Raw genomic sequence first — 13,596 nt, 5'->3', positions numbered from 1 at the left:
TTTGTGTTAGCCTGAGAGCTGACTTAGAAATTTGGTAGCCTCAGTCAAAATCTTCAGTCAAGGTAATAGCAAGATAGACAAAAGTTTTGATACGTTCCAGGGGGATGCTATTGAGGACAGGATTTTGGGCGGGTCTGTTTCGTGGGATTGAAGATCATAAACTTGCTCTTATCCAAGTTAACCTCCAATCAACGCGAAGCACAGAACGTTGCAAAACCGTCCAGAGTATGCTGAATGCCCGATGATGTTTTGGATAACAGCAAGGTGTCATCCGCAAACATCAGAGCGGGCATCCGTCCGGTAGCCAGCCTGGGAGTGTCATTGTCTATTACACCAATTAAATGGTCCACGAGACCATTGATGTAAAGGCAGAATAACGTGGGAGCCAGGACGCACCCCTGGAGTATACCCTTTGAAACAGGAAAGCATGCTGAGAGATCTTCATACCTCCTACACCTGACTTGGGCATAATTGCCAGTATGTCATCTGTTTAGGATGTTCAATAAATAGGGCGGGAGACCCAAGTCTGCTAGGACTTTCCACAACTTTTCCCTAGGAACGAGGTCGAAAGCGGCCCGCAGGTCAACAAAGACGAGGTAGAGGCTGCCATCCTCCACTCTTGCCGTTTTCCAAAATAAAACCTGCAGCCGAAATATTTGGTCCAAGGTTGAAATGCCTGACCCAAACCCGGCCTGGAGTGTAGTCAACATTTCTTTTTCCTCCATCCACCCTTGGATCCTATCCAAAATGATCCTGGTCTTAAGTTTTTGTGTTGTATCTATAAGACTAATGGGCCTATAATTAGATGGGGTTAAAGGGGAACCTTTCTTATAAATGGGGACGTTCTCGGGTCCCAACCAGGTGCCTGGTGGATCAGTCCTCGCATTAAATAGGACAACCAAATATGGTGCCCATATTTTAGGTTGAGAACAAAATAAATCCCCAGGCAATTTATCGAGGCCAGGGGCTTTGTTGGAAAGTAGCCTTGCTAATGCAAACTCAACCTCCTTCAGAGTGATAATCTCGGGCATTGCAAGATGGCACTCATCCTCAACATCCCTGGAGTCCTGCCACCGTTCGTCGCCCAAGGCCCCCACCAATCGATACTCATGGCAGGGGCCCGGGGCGGCGAACGACGGAGGCACCGTAGCTTCCCCCAAGGCCAGGTACGTCACCCCTACAAATCTATACTCCAGGCAGGGTTCGAGACCTGAAAGGGGCACGGACTCTAGCTCTAAGTTAGCATATAATGCTCCAAAATGTGCTTCCCACACTGAGGGTGCTATATTCGGGGATAGAGCCAAACCTCCCCCACTCACGCCTGAGCAAACAATAGCCCAAAACGACTTAGAGTCCTACATGAGAGCGCAGATCTAAGCTCCTCCCATCTAGTCTCCTCCCAATCCCTCTTTCCCCTAATGATTGCCTTTTTGTAGAGCAATCGTGATATCCTAATTCCTGCTCTGTCTTTGGTTTTAATTGCAGTGAGCAGGTCTTTTTTTGCTTTCCTGCAGGAGGCGCCGTACCAGGGATGTGTCCTGACCCGATGGGGTTTATTCCCACTCACAGGGCAAAACACATCCACTAGCACAACAGCCAACTGCTCATGGATTTCCACAGCTCTACCCTAGGGACCTAAATCCTCCATCTCAGAAATCAGAGGTATAGCTATCTGATATATTTCAGCAAGTTGGATGGGGGAGTCCTGGAAATAAGGCCATTTAACCCTGCGCCTATTGTTGGCTATCATGAGAGGCAGGAGTTCAGAATTAAGTTTGGGGGCAGGATTTGTCAGCCCAAAACTCCCTGGCTTGAGTGTTAGGACAAGGGCATTATGGTCACTGTCTTGTCTTGGGAGAACCCTGAATTCCAGCAGCCTATACCAGTATTTAACCTCCATCATTATATGGTCAATGATGGAAGTTTGCTCTAGTCTGTTAAACGTAGCTGACCCCGGTCTGTCAGGTTCCAGCCTCCCGTTACAAGCCTGTAAAGACGTTGTAAGGGAGAGTGATTTAATTCGGAGGACCATGCCCTGACAGGAGGAATCTGGAGATCGGGAACATGCCAAAACAGGTCCTCATCATCCTGTTCACCCAACTCTGCACTGACAAGGGGCTCAAACTGACAATTAAAATCACCACCAAGCACTATAACAAACGAGGGATCAAGTGCCTGGATGAAGTGTTTTAATGCATCAATTGTTACGTTACGTTACGTTAAAAATATTTGTACCACGCACGTTCACCAACGGTTTCATGGCGCTCTTGACAAAATACGGTGACCAGGGAGGAGGAATTACTCAAATGCTGACTGGAATAACAGAGTTTTTAGCAGTCTGCGGAAGCAGTCGTAGCTGGGGGGGAGACGAAGTGCAGTTGGAAGGGAATTCCAGGTGGAGGGAGCCAGGACAGAGAAGCTCAGCCCTCCATGCTTTTTCCGCCTGCATTTGGGAACTATAAGGTAATTGAGAGATGTTGAGCGGAGAGCTCTGTGGGGGACGTAACGTGTCAGGCAAGATGAAATAAAGGCGGGGGCTGAATCAGAAAGGGCCTTGAAGACGGTACATCCAAGCTTGAAGGTGCAGCGTTTGGAGACAGGGAGCCAGTGAAGGTTACGAAGAAGGGGGGTAACGTGCTGATGTTTCAGCTGGCGGAAAATCAGGCGGGCAGCCTGATTCTGCACCAGCTGCAGCCGGTGGAGGTGGAATGCTGGGATCCCCGCATACAGAATGTTAGCATAGTCGAGTCTGGAGGTGATAAGAGCGATGATGACTAGAATCAGGGCATCTCTGGTGAGAAACCTACTGATTTTGCGAATCCGCCTTAGATGGAAAAAACAGGATGAGGTGACTGAGTTGATTTGTGGTCTCATCGAGAGGTCTTCAGAGATGATCACCCCCAGACTCTTCACAGTGCTCACAGGAGTAGGTGCCGTCCCTAGGGATGAAGGCCAAAAGGTGGCATTCCATGGATTAGTGGAACCCCCCACTAGTACTAGCTCTGTTTTAGTGGGGTTCAATTCCAATTGGCTGTGAAACATCCACTCTGCAATGGCCAGCATGGTGGACTGGAAATTAAGACAGGAGGAAGGGAGGGAATCAATGGGAAGGATTAACTGAAGATCATCCGGATAGTTGAAGATTGTGACCGGGGTATTACGGAGGGAGGCTAAGAGGGGTTGTAAATACAAATTAAATAATAAGGGTGATAGCGCAGAGCCCTGAGGGACCCCGCAAGTTAAGGATGAGTAGGGTGCAGAGAAAGTGGACAGGTGGACTGCCTGAGATCGGTGGTCGAGGAAGGATCTAAGCCAATCGAGGGCCACCCCCTGGATGCCAGCATTGTTGACACGGTCGATCAAGATAGCATGATCGACCGTGTCGAATGCTGCCGACAGGTCCAAAAGGACAAGGGCCTGTGAGATGTTTTTGTCGCCACCTTTCCTGAGGGCATCCATGACGGCTACTATGACCGCCTCGGTGGAATGGAGGGGTCTAAAGCCAGCTTGTTGGGCATCCAGGAAGGAGGATTTCTCGATGAAGGAGCTCAGGCAGCGGGTGACATAAGTCTCCAGGATCTTTCCCAGGTAGGGGAGGAGGGAAATCGGTCTGTAATTGCTTAAGATTGTGGGATCAGCATTAGTTTTTTTTAGGATGGGTAGAACGGCTGCCTGTTTAAAGGAGCAAGGGACTTCCCCAGTAGCTAGAGAGTTGTTGAGCAAGGCTAGTAGGGGGCCAGGACAGGCCAAGAAGGCCTCCCTCAGAATCTGAGGGGGCAGCAGTCATTAGGGGAGCCTGAACTGACTTTATGGAGCAGTGAAGAGAATTCTTTTAGTGAAATTGGCGGAAACTCTGTCAATCGATTAGTGTTCATGGGAGGGAGAGGTGAGGGTAGAGGGGATGAAGGGGAAGGGATGTTTTTAATGGTTGTGATTTTGTCAATGAAGTAAGAGTTAAGGGAATCACACAAGGTTTGGGTTGGTTGGGGTTGAGGTGTGACCCTGTCAGGCAGGGAAAGCTCGTTGACCATGGAGAAGATATCTTTAGTTTTGTTGTTGGAGTCCATTATCTTTTGGGAAAAGTAGGCGGTTTTGGCTGCCAAAATCGATTTTTTTGTAGGACTTTAAGGAATCAACATAAACAAGTCTGAGCTGAGGATCGTAGTTGCGCCTCCAATGGCGCTCTGCCTGTCGTAGAGCAAGTTTATCCGCTTTAAGTTGGTCAGAGAACCACCGCTGGGCGTCATGAGGGCGCTTGGCTTTAATTGTTTTAAAAGGGGCAACATTCTTCGAGGTGAGCAGCCTGGTCAGCTACTGAGATCGAGGGTGTGGGAGCGGTGGAGGCCAATAAGGCATGAAAATCAGCCAGATTTGCTTTTTTCCAGTTACGGGCAGAAAGATTCTTGACAGGGGGGGGAGAGCAAGAAGTATGAAGATGAAGGTAAAAGGATATGGAACAGTGGTCGGACCAGGAACAGGGAAGTACAGAGGGAGGGGAAATATCGAGATTGGACGTCCAGACTTGGTCTAGGATGTGGCCCTTGTGGTGGGTGGGAGTATGAATGTGCTGGTGAAAATTCATGCTAGTTAAAAGGTCTGTAAACTCCGTAGAGGATTGGCTTTCGCAGGCATCAGATGGCCAGTAGTTGAAATCACCAATGATCATGATGTTAGCATGATTAATCGCGAATTGACAGATGAAATCGCCAAATAGTTGGGGGAAAAGAGGCATGTAGTCAGGGGGCCTGTAGGCAAGAACATGGACAAAGGCGGACTTGGCTGAGGAAAATTTAAGGGGGAGGCAGTCAGTTTTGGGAATAGATATCACAGTCAGCTCTGAAAATTTATGTTCAGAGCGAATGATGGCCGCCACCCCGCCGCCGGTCTTCCCGGCATGCCGGTTGGCTTGCATGATATAGTAGCCAGTAGGAATTGCTGCGAGGATGTCGGGGGCTGAGTCCTCAGTTATCCACGTTTCAACTAGGAGGAGAATATCAATGGCGCTCTCGTGTAGTAGTTGAAAAATCTCTAACTGGTGGCTTATTAAGGAGCGGGTATTAAGGTAGTACACTAGTAAGGAAGCGGATTTCTGAGACAGGGAGGGGGAAGGGGCTGGGGAGGAATCGTGATGGGGAAGGGTTTCTGGGGCAGGGGAGTCAGAAGGGACAAAAATACCACAATCCTGAGCAGCCCTGGCAGTGCGGGGAGTAATAGGCCCTGAGGAGTTAAGTCTTTGGAGGTCGGCGGAGGAGTAAGTATAGAAATGGGCATTACGACGGAGCCCTGGGCCCGGTCGGCCGCGGACGGGCGCAGACGGGCTTGACTTATGCGCGACTTCGGCGCGAAGTCGGCGCTCCCGCTGCGCTTCCACCATACCGCCATTATATACTCGAGGTGAGGGAGCACTAGACCGCTAACCTGCGATGAGTAGGTGCAGGGCGGAAGTGGTGTCACGAGCAGGAAGTGACGCTCCTCAAGCTGACCCTCCGAACAAACGGCACAAAGCCGGGGCGGAACGGGGCCACGAGCGAGTGAAAGTGCAGGTGAGAAAGATCTTAGGAAAGTCACAGGGTAAATGCACAAATAAGGATTAAAAAATGATTTTTCAAACGTGCTATTAAAATCAGCAAATTTTAAAATACAACAGCATCCACAGCAACACACATCCGCAGCCTAGATCGCCGCGTTTGTCAATGGGCAGGAGCTGGACGCGAGGACTAAATACCACAGGCTTGGCAGCACTAGACCGCTAACCTGCGATGAGTAGGTGCAGGGCGGAAGTGGTGTCACGAGCAGGAAGTGACGCTCCTCAAGCTGACCCTCCGCACAAACGGCACAAAGCCGGGGCGGAACGGGGCCGCGAGCGAGTGTCAGATTCCTGCCCACATTTAACTGGCCTTGAGTAAATATTTAATATGGCCACCTGGAGCATGTTTTGAGGGGTTCAAATTACACACTGGACATCTAGGGAATTCGTTGGTATTTGGGCGTCCTGGGCTCCCAGGTGCGTACCCACCCATATTGATAGGCCTCCCAATGGTGTCCCCCTGCCCCTGGTTGTTGCCAGAATATCAAAAGTTGCATAACCAGGACTTACACTCTCTTCCAGTGCCCAAGTTTCCTGCATCAAGCAGATGTTGTGCATTGCCATAAAGGAGCCCCACTCAGGCAAGAGCAATTTGTTTTTCAGCCCGGCCACATTCCAGGACAAAATTTTTATACATCCATCAGCTACCCCAACATTTGCTGGCGGTTTCCCCTTGCCTCTATCAGACCCGCTATCACCAGTTTAAAACCTGGACTTTATTGTCCCTTCCCTTGTCTCGCCGCTAGACTTACACTCTCCTCCAGTGCCCAAGTTTCCTGCATCAAGCAGATGTCGTGCATTGCCATAAAAGAGCCCCACTCAGGCAAGAGCACATTTTTTTTCAGCCCGGCCACATTCCAGGACAACATTTTTATACATCCATCACCTACCCCAACATTTGCTGGTGGTTTCCCCTTGCCTCTATCAGACCTGCTATCACCAGTGGAAAACATGGATTTTATTGTCCCTTCCCTTGTCTCGCCGCTAGATAATGCCACATTAAGGGTACGGGCTCCCAGCTGATACACCCTTTCCCCCAATTCCATCCTACACTCAACGGTCGAGTGTTGGGCTGTTATTACATTTTCGGGGGCAGTGGTAGCAACATTACCCTCCAGTGCAATTGCAAAAGTACATAGACTACTGGCAGTTTGTGATATGGAATTCTGCCTCTCAGGGCGTCAATCCACCTGATCCAACACACTAAACATGTTTCTTTGGGGGAATATTGAGAGTAAAGGAATATATGAATGAGAGCCGTCCCAGGTTGTTATCCCCTGTTGCATTCTACATGGTGGTTTACTTTGGCCCAGACCATGCTGGACACCTCTACTCTGACCGATTTTCAACTGGGAAGTAGGATAGAAGTATGACAAATGAAGGGGGAGAATTTGGGTGTTAGACCAGGTTGGAAGTCCACTGCAGATGTGTTCTAAAGCACTAGTGTGCCTAAAATTAATTACAACACAGTTTCCTGCAATAGGTTTAGGTTTAAATACCAGTGTTGGAGCCTGACACACTGTTGGATAGGTATTTTTGGCGTTAGGGGAGTGTGCAACCTATTAATGGTATTGAGGCTAGCATCTTCCCAGACTAGCTTATATAATGATAGTACCATCTTAAGATATTAGAATTGTTTTCGGCGGCGCATGCCTCGTTTTATGGGGGAGAGATGCTGACTGTGGTGTAGGTCAAAATGGCATTGTTTGGCCTTTACACACTTTCGAAGAGGTGATATTTGCATATAGGATTTACAAGTGACTAATGGTGTGAGTTCCGGCATGGCTGACTGATTAGTGCAGTTAACAGTGACCATTCCAAGATGGCGGAACTGCTTGCAGAAATGTGATCCGCCTCTTACTAGGGAGGTACTTTTCCTGGGGGAATGGGCCAAGTATTGTTTGACCCACCCTTGACCTAGGTCCATTATGCCAACGCTTATAATACACCAGTCTGTATATCGGTTCGGACGGACGGGGAGCTGCGCCGTTATAGTGGAGGAAAAAAGCTACTAATTGAGGCTAACATCAAAATTAGATCATTATTGGGACAATGCGGGTTGAGGTTTCCACTAACTCTTTCCCAGAGAACTTTTACTCTATATGAGTTTTTTATGCAGAGACAAAAGTTTATGATTTGGGTAACCACATAAAAAGTTGTGGCTGTGGCTTCATATCTGAGCTCATTTTTGCCTAAATGCGGAGTAGTGGTTTCCACTAACTCTTTACCAGAGAACTCTTACTTTATATGACCTGCTTAGGCAGAAACAAAAGGTTTACAGTTTGGGTAACCACATAACAAGCTGTTCCTGTGTCTACACATTTGAGTGCTTTGGGATAGGATTATCCTGCCTATTAATGGATTCCTGTCCTTGACTTTTTCGTTTCAGACCCTATCAATTGAAGGGTGTGTAGGAATCATGTGTCACAGTATAAAGTTTTAACCAGGAAGCATTATCCCACCAATATAGGACACTATCCTTCAAAGGTTTTGGAGGTATGTTGATATTCACATCACTTTGCCAGTGATTGACTTTCTGGAAGTCCCTTCGTAAACAAGTTATGATGTGTAATATCCCTGTGTTTCTTTTATATTACACTCCCTGACTGTTGAGGAGCAGTGAGGATACTTGTGTTGCACAATAGGAGTATACTTGCGGACTACTTTTTACATGCCGCTTGATCCTAGATGAAAGGTGAGAAAGGTGACATAGGATCATATAAACAAAAACGGGGCTTTGAATACCGCATTACAATAAGATGCTATTATACTTTGGAGTATGCGGATTCTTAGACACTCTTTCTGGTCTCCATTCAGTTTTTTAATGTCAAATTCCAGTGTTGGTAGAAGCATCTGAAATTCCCCAACAAGGAGTTCCAGAGTATAAGTGATTCTTGCACTTTGATGGAATTATCCCTATGGTGCGGTATAGTCCACTTTTGTATGGATCTATAGTGTTCTGCCAATTGGGTGGGACCATGAGCGAATGTATAAATGAGTATGTTGATGTGTCATAGTGAGGGAATCAGAGGTATTTGTTAAAGCAGTGATATCTTGAAAATTGTTAGTGACTTTTGCATCGTTTAGATATAAACTTAAGCAATTTAGCAGACTAATTATGTGGTTGATTCTATATATGTTTTCTTTCTGTATTGTATATTTTTATGTTTTATTTGTATTTGTAATAATTGTATGTTTTTACTTGTAGATATATCGTCAGAAAGTGTTATCTTTAGTCTTGATAAAGATGGTTTAATTCAAGATAATACCATCGAAACACGTTGACGCACTAGTATCATAATCCGTGCAGTGGGCTGTCACACTAGATATCAATTGTTCCCTGTATATCAGGTTCACACACCAATGCTACTCTACACTGATGTGGTCTCTTTATGACAAAGTGCAGTGTCTTTTATTACTCTCGTCTTTATTGTTTTTGCAATCTAATTCGTTTCTTTTGTCAATTTATGGTGTGATTTTTTTAGATTTTGAAAAGTATGAATTCTGCGTGATTAATTGTTCTTCTGTTTCTAACTTCCTACATTTGGTTTAGACGTTTTTAATAAATTGATATGTAATATTTTCAATATTGTTTGTGCGTTGGCACACTGCTTTTTCAATTGTAACTGTGTCCCCCATGTTTGAATCTGTGTGATAGAGATGGTTAAATGAATAAGATTTTACTCAGTATTGGTCAACCAAAGGACAAATTGCTGCTCTTTTCAGATACTATCCATTCATATAACACATTTAGATTTTTCATTTTGAAGCTATTACAATTTGCATTGAAAAAGCCCAAGGCCAGCAGGCCGATTGGGCGAAACACGTGTCGGCTGTCTTTATGTTCACTGGCATTTAAATAAAGTCAAGTAAAAAAGGGTATAAATACAAAGCATTTTATTTCTTCTATCTACAACGGCAATAAAAAAAATTGGGCTTTATTACCCATGTATCCTAAATATTTACTACTAGCATGAACCTATCTCTCATCCCGAACACTTGTAGTACCTTTCGACCTGCTGTTAAAGATGTTTTAAATGCTGGACTACCGGCACACAGCACTTTAGTACTTTGTACTTGAAATTGTTTTCTTACGCTATGGTGCTTTGTCACAGATTGGCTATCAAAGGCTATGCGAACCTTAACTATCTATATTTTAATGGCTAGGTATTGCATTCAGGTCCTTGCGCTTATTGCCTTAGCTTAAAGTATTGCACCAGCTTTCTCTTATGATGTTTTGAATGACTGTCTACTGCTTTATATAGCACTTTACTGTTTTTGTTTTCGAAACTATCATATTGATGCATTGTCACAGGATCGATATTTCTGGATTGTGTATTCCCTAGTTAGTGCATTAAGGAATTTACTCCCATTGCCTTCGTTTAAAGTACTGTATCTACTAACTTTTATGGCATATTGCCACTCGGGTTACCATAAGAGAAATTATTTTTGGAGCCTTTTAATCTCTTCTACTTTAACATTTGTGTGACTGGAGGAGTGTGTGTGCCCTGGGCTGGACTATAAGGGTACTTCATAGAGTATCATGCAATGGAATTTTAGGAAATCCAGCTTGTATTCATAATTTATTTTTTTACTGTATTAAAATTCTACTTTAATTCTGGTTGAATTTGGCAACCAGGATACAAATGCCTGCATCTGGGAGGCCTATGCCCCCTTCAGTTGTTAGACCGAGTAATGTTGCTTTCATAACTTTAGGTGTTTTATCATTCCGCACAAGCACCAATATTTTTGGGGGGATTTGAGCGATAGTTAATATCAGGATCCTGAGTGGCAGCATCTGGGGGGCATATGATAAATGTGGTTTAACAGTCATTTTCAGGCGCACTATCCTCCCCATCCAAGATATTTCTAACTCGCCTCAGTGTGGAGTGGGGGATATTGCTATTCTACAAGTACTTTGTCTTAGGTGATATGTTAAAGTCTAGATAGTTAATGGGATTCCAAGCTCAGATTTTGTACTCTTTTAATCTCCTGTATTTTAACTGTAATAACATTTTACTTACCGGTTAAAACCTTTACGAGTGGATTTATTTTCTCACACGCATCCTCTCCCACCATCCATTTTTATTGATGAAGTTCAAGAGGTCAAAGTCCACTCAATCCACAAATGTGTAGAGGAAGCTACCGTTTCTTATTGACCATAAGGATTACCCTCCTAGAGAGCAATCATGGGAAGCTATTATTCAGTTCATGCTCCTGTGTTGATCTGACAATTTTTTAAGAAATTCCCAAACACACCCACAGCATCAAAAGGGAGGAATACTGTTGTACAGTGGCTGTGGTTCCCGTCTCTCCCAGTTTTTAGACTTGACACATGGGCAGCCACATTTGGGGAAGGAAATATATGATGCATGATGGCTGGAGTTTTCCTCCGCCTCTAACCTGGCAATGCCTTCTTATCTGATGTGCTGCCATCCATCCATGCTCTCTGAGGGGCAAACAGTGATATCAGAGTCTTCTTTTGCCAAGCATTCCATGGGCCAAGTTTCTCAACCTACTTTCCCAGTCCAAGATGGCTGACTTTTTTTCAATTCTGTTATACAGGATTCCAATTGGATGGTCGGTTTGAATCATGGACTACTTCCTGCTCCTCTCCCTATATAACGAGGAGCTAAAGAACACTTCTGAGAGCAGCAGCACTGCAACACATTCTTAAGTGTTATTTTTCAGTTGAGTTCATTGCACCCAGGTCTACTTTTTGTCCTAACTTCTTAAATTTCCTAAGGATTACTCAGTGTCATATTGTAAGTAGCTCCTGCATTGCTCCTTGTCCACCTTAAAGACTTCTTATCACTGGATTTCTGTTTTTTTTTTCCCTTTGCCCTTTTTTACTCCTTAGGGCTCCTTATAAAAATCAATGGGCTTGTGCATTACACCATCATCTCCATGGCTACTGGGAGGCGTCGGCCTTACCATTAACAGATGAAGACCAGAAGACTGAAGGAGACTTGACACCCTGCCCTTGACATATGTTTCTCTTGTTGACAAAGACTCAACTTTTAGGCTAACTTCAGATGAAGCAGAAGAGTAAAAATAAAAAAAAGGTATCTTAATGGACAAAATGGGAAAAATTAGCAGATTTACATCACCCTTGAACTGAGCTAAACCTGAACACTTTGTTCCATCTTGATCTGCTTGAAACACCAATCAACTCCCTCCCGCCAAGGCACAGAGACATTTCAGTCTTTGCACGAGTGCCTCTGTGACTGAATTACTAGCAGTCCCCAATCCCAACTGATGATGCTTTTCTTAGAATCTTCCCTAACAATCTCCAACCTTATAACCAAGCCATCTTCTATAATGCCCTGCTGCTCTAATAGCTAGCACTATATAAGTTCTTGATACAATAGAATATCTGTTAGCCATTGCGAAAGAAGAAGCTGATGGAAATGGCTAAGTCTGTGCTGTGGAAGAAAGATAGAAACACCAGTGGGTTTTGCACTTGTGTTGCTGTAAAGCCATAGCTTTAAGCACCTCTTATACCTTTTCTGGGAAAATTGGCTAAACATTTCCTGCATGGCAAAATAGCACAGTACCTAGTATTTTGAAAAGGGGCTATATTACAAAGTGATTACCACGTTAGGACTCAAAAAGAGGAATACACACTGAAAATGCTGTTTCTGCTCTGATTCCTGCACATTTTCGCAGGCAAAATGTCAGAGTGAAAAAAATAGGAATTGCATGTTTTATGGCACAAATGGTAATGGCATACCTCTAATGTAGGAGAAGGTCAAGTGGGGCATGTGAGCACTAGGAGGACATAGATCCACAAACAACCAAACACAAAGCAGCTGAAACCACAGGGAGAAGAATGGAGGTACCTGCATTTATGCCATAGAAGAAGCGGCCAATAAGAATCATCTCAAAGGATCCTGCCATCTTGCTGCACCCAATGACCAGCGATGCCCCAATTACAAGCAAGTTATTCCACTGCTGGGTTTTCTTCCTGAAAAGACACATAGATGATGTAGTTTCAGCATTCCACTGAAGTCTTTTAACTCAAAATCTGAACATGGAGGTCGAACACAGAGGCTGGATGTATTGCAGCAAAAATAATTTGAGTTACAGGAGTGATATCAGGCGAGACATGCAAGTGGTCATGGTTCTCAAACAAATAACAGAAAAATTCCTATATTCCCTGTGGGGCTGAGGTAGAATCATGTGTAACTCAGTGGGTGACATATGCACACCGGTTTGTGGAATGGTAAAAAAGTGTATTATAGTTTTACCATTGACAAATGGAATTTTGGAGAGATCAAACAGCAGTATATTAAATGTTTCCTAAGGTGCTTTGTATATCATGAGCATGCCACTGTTTGGCTACTTCAGAAGGCTGTGAGACAATGAACTATGTAGCAGAAATACCAAACAGACCTAGTACCCAATCCTCCAACAGCACATGGCCAAAGGCTGTGTGAAGCAGGGGCATTGGCTGCGGATTTCCCAAGGTGGTTGGGCATATGGTTAACTCCCTGCTGCAGGTGACCTTCAGCAGCATGAAGTGGGTGGTTGGCCAGAGGTCCTGGGTGGATTCCCAACCCACTCCACCTCTGAGCGCACCAAGCCCAGCAGACAACCACCCACCCCGCCATCAAGCATGCAACACCCCATGGGTATTCTTTGCACCTAATCTTCAGCAGTATGGAGCAATGGGTTGACCTTGCCTCCAACCCACTTTCGGAGGCCAACCCCTAATGTGCGTGGCTTACGGCATGCCCAAATGTGGCATTTCACAGGATGTGGTCTATGACCAAATGTGGCATTTCACAGGATCTGGTCTATGACACTTTAATATTTTTTGGTACAAAAAGTCTGTTCCTGTGGCACCACAATGATGTCCTGGGTACCTCAGTACCAGTCACTGGCACCTTAGTACTGGAACCCCAAAACAATGATTTATTTTATTTGACTTAAGGGGGCCATCCCTTTAAGACCCCCCCCCATCACATGGTTGTGTGGTCAGGGTGTGTTCACCCTGCCCCTTATGG

The 13,596-nt window shown here is 45.1% G+C and overlaps 1 protein-coding gene across 6 annotated transcripts in view; it reads right to left on the bottom strand.

Moving 5' to 3' along the window:
• Nucleotides 1–13,596, bottom strand: part of LOC147679019 (solute carrier family 2, facilitated glucose transporter member 11-like) — a 608,312-nt gene that overhangs the window by 289,968 nt on the left and 304,748 nt on the right. For all 6 annotated transcript variants that reach the window (XM_086942755.1, XM_086942758.1, XM_086942754.1 and 3 more), the window contains one exon: nt 12,430–12,554. In XM_086942755.1, the coding sequence (XP_086798881.1) occupies nt 12,430–12,554 (125 nt within the window). The remainder of the gene's footprint in view (nt 1–12,429; nt 12,555–13,596) is intronic.

The sequence above is a fragment of the Lissotriton vulgaris genome, chromosome 11, assembly GCF_964263255.1.
Source record: "Lissotriton vulgaris chromosome 11, aLisVul1.2, whole genome shotgun sequence".
Classification (NCBI taxonomy): domain Eukaryota; kingdom Metazoa; phylum Chordata; class Amphibia; order Caudata; family Salamandridae; genus Lissotriton; species Lissotriton vulgaris.
This window is presented reverse-complemented; position numbering and strand designations above follow the sequence as displayed.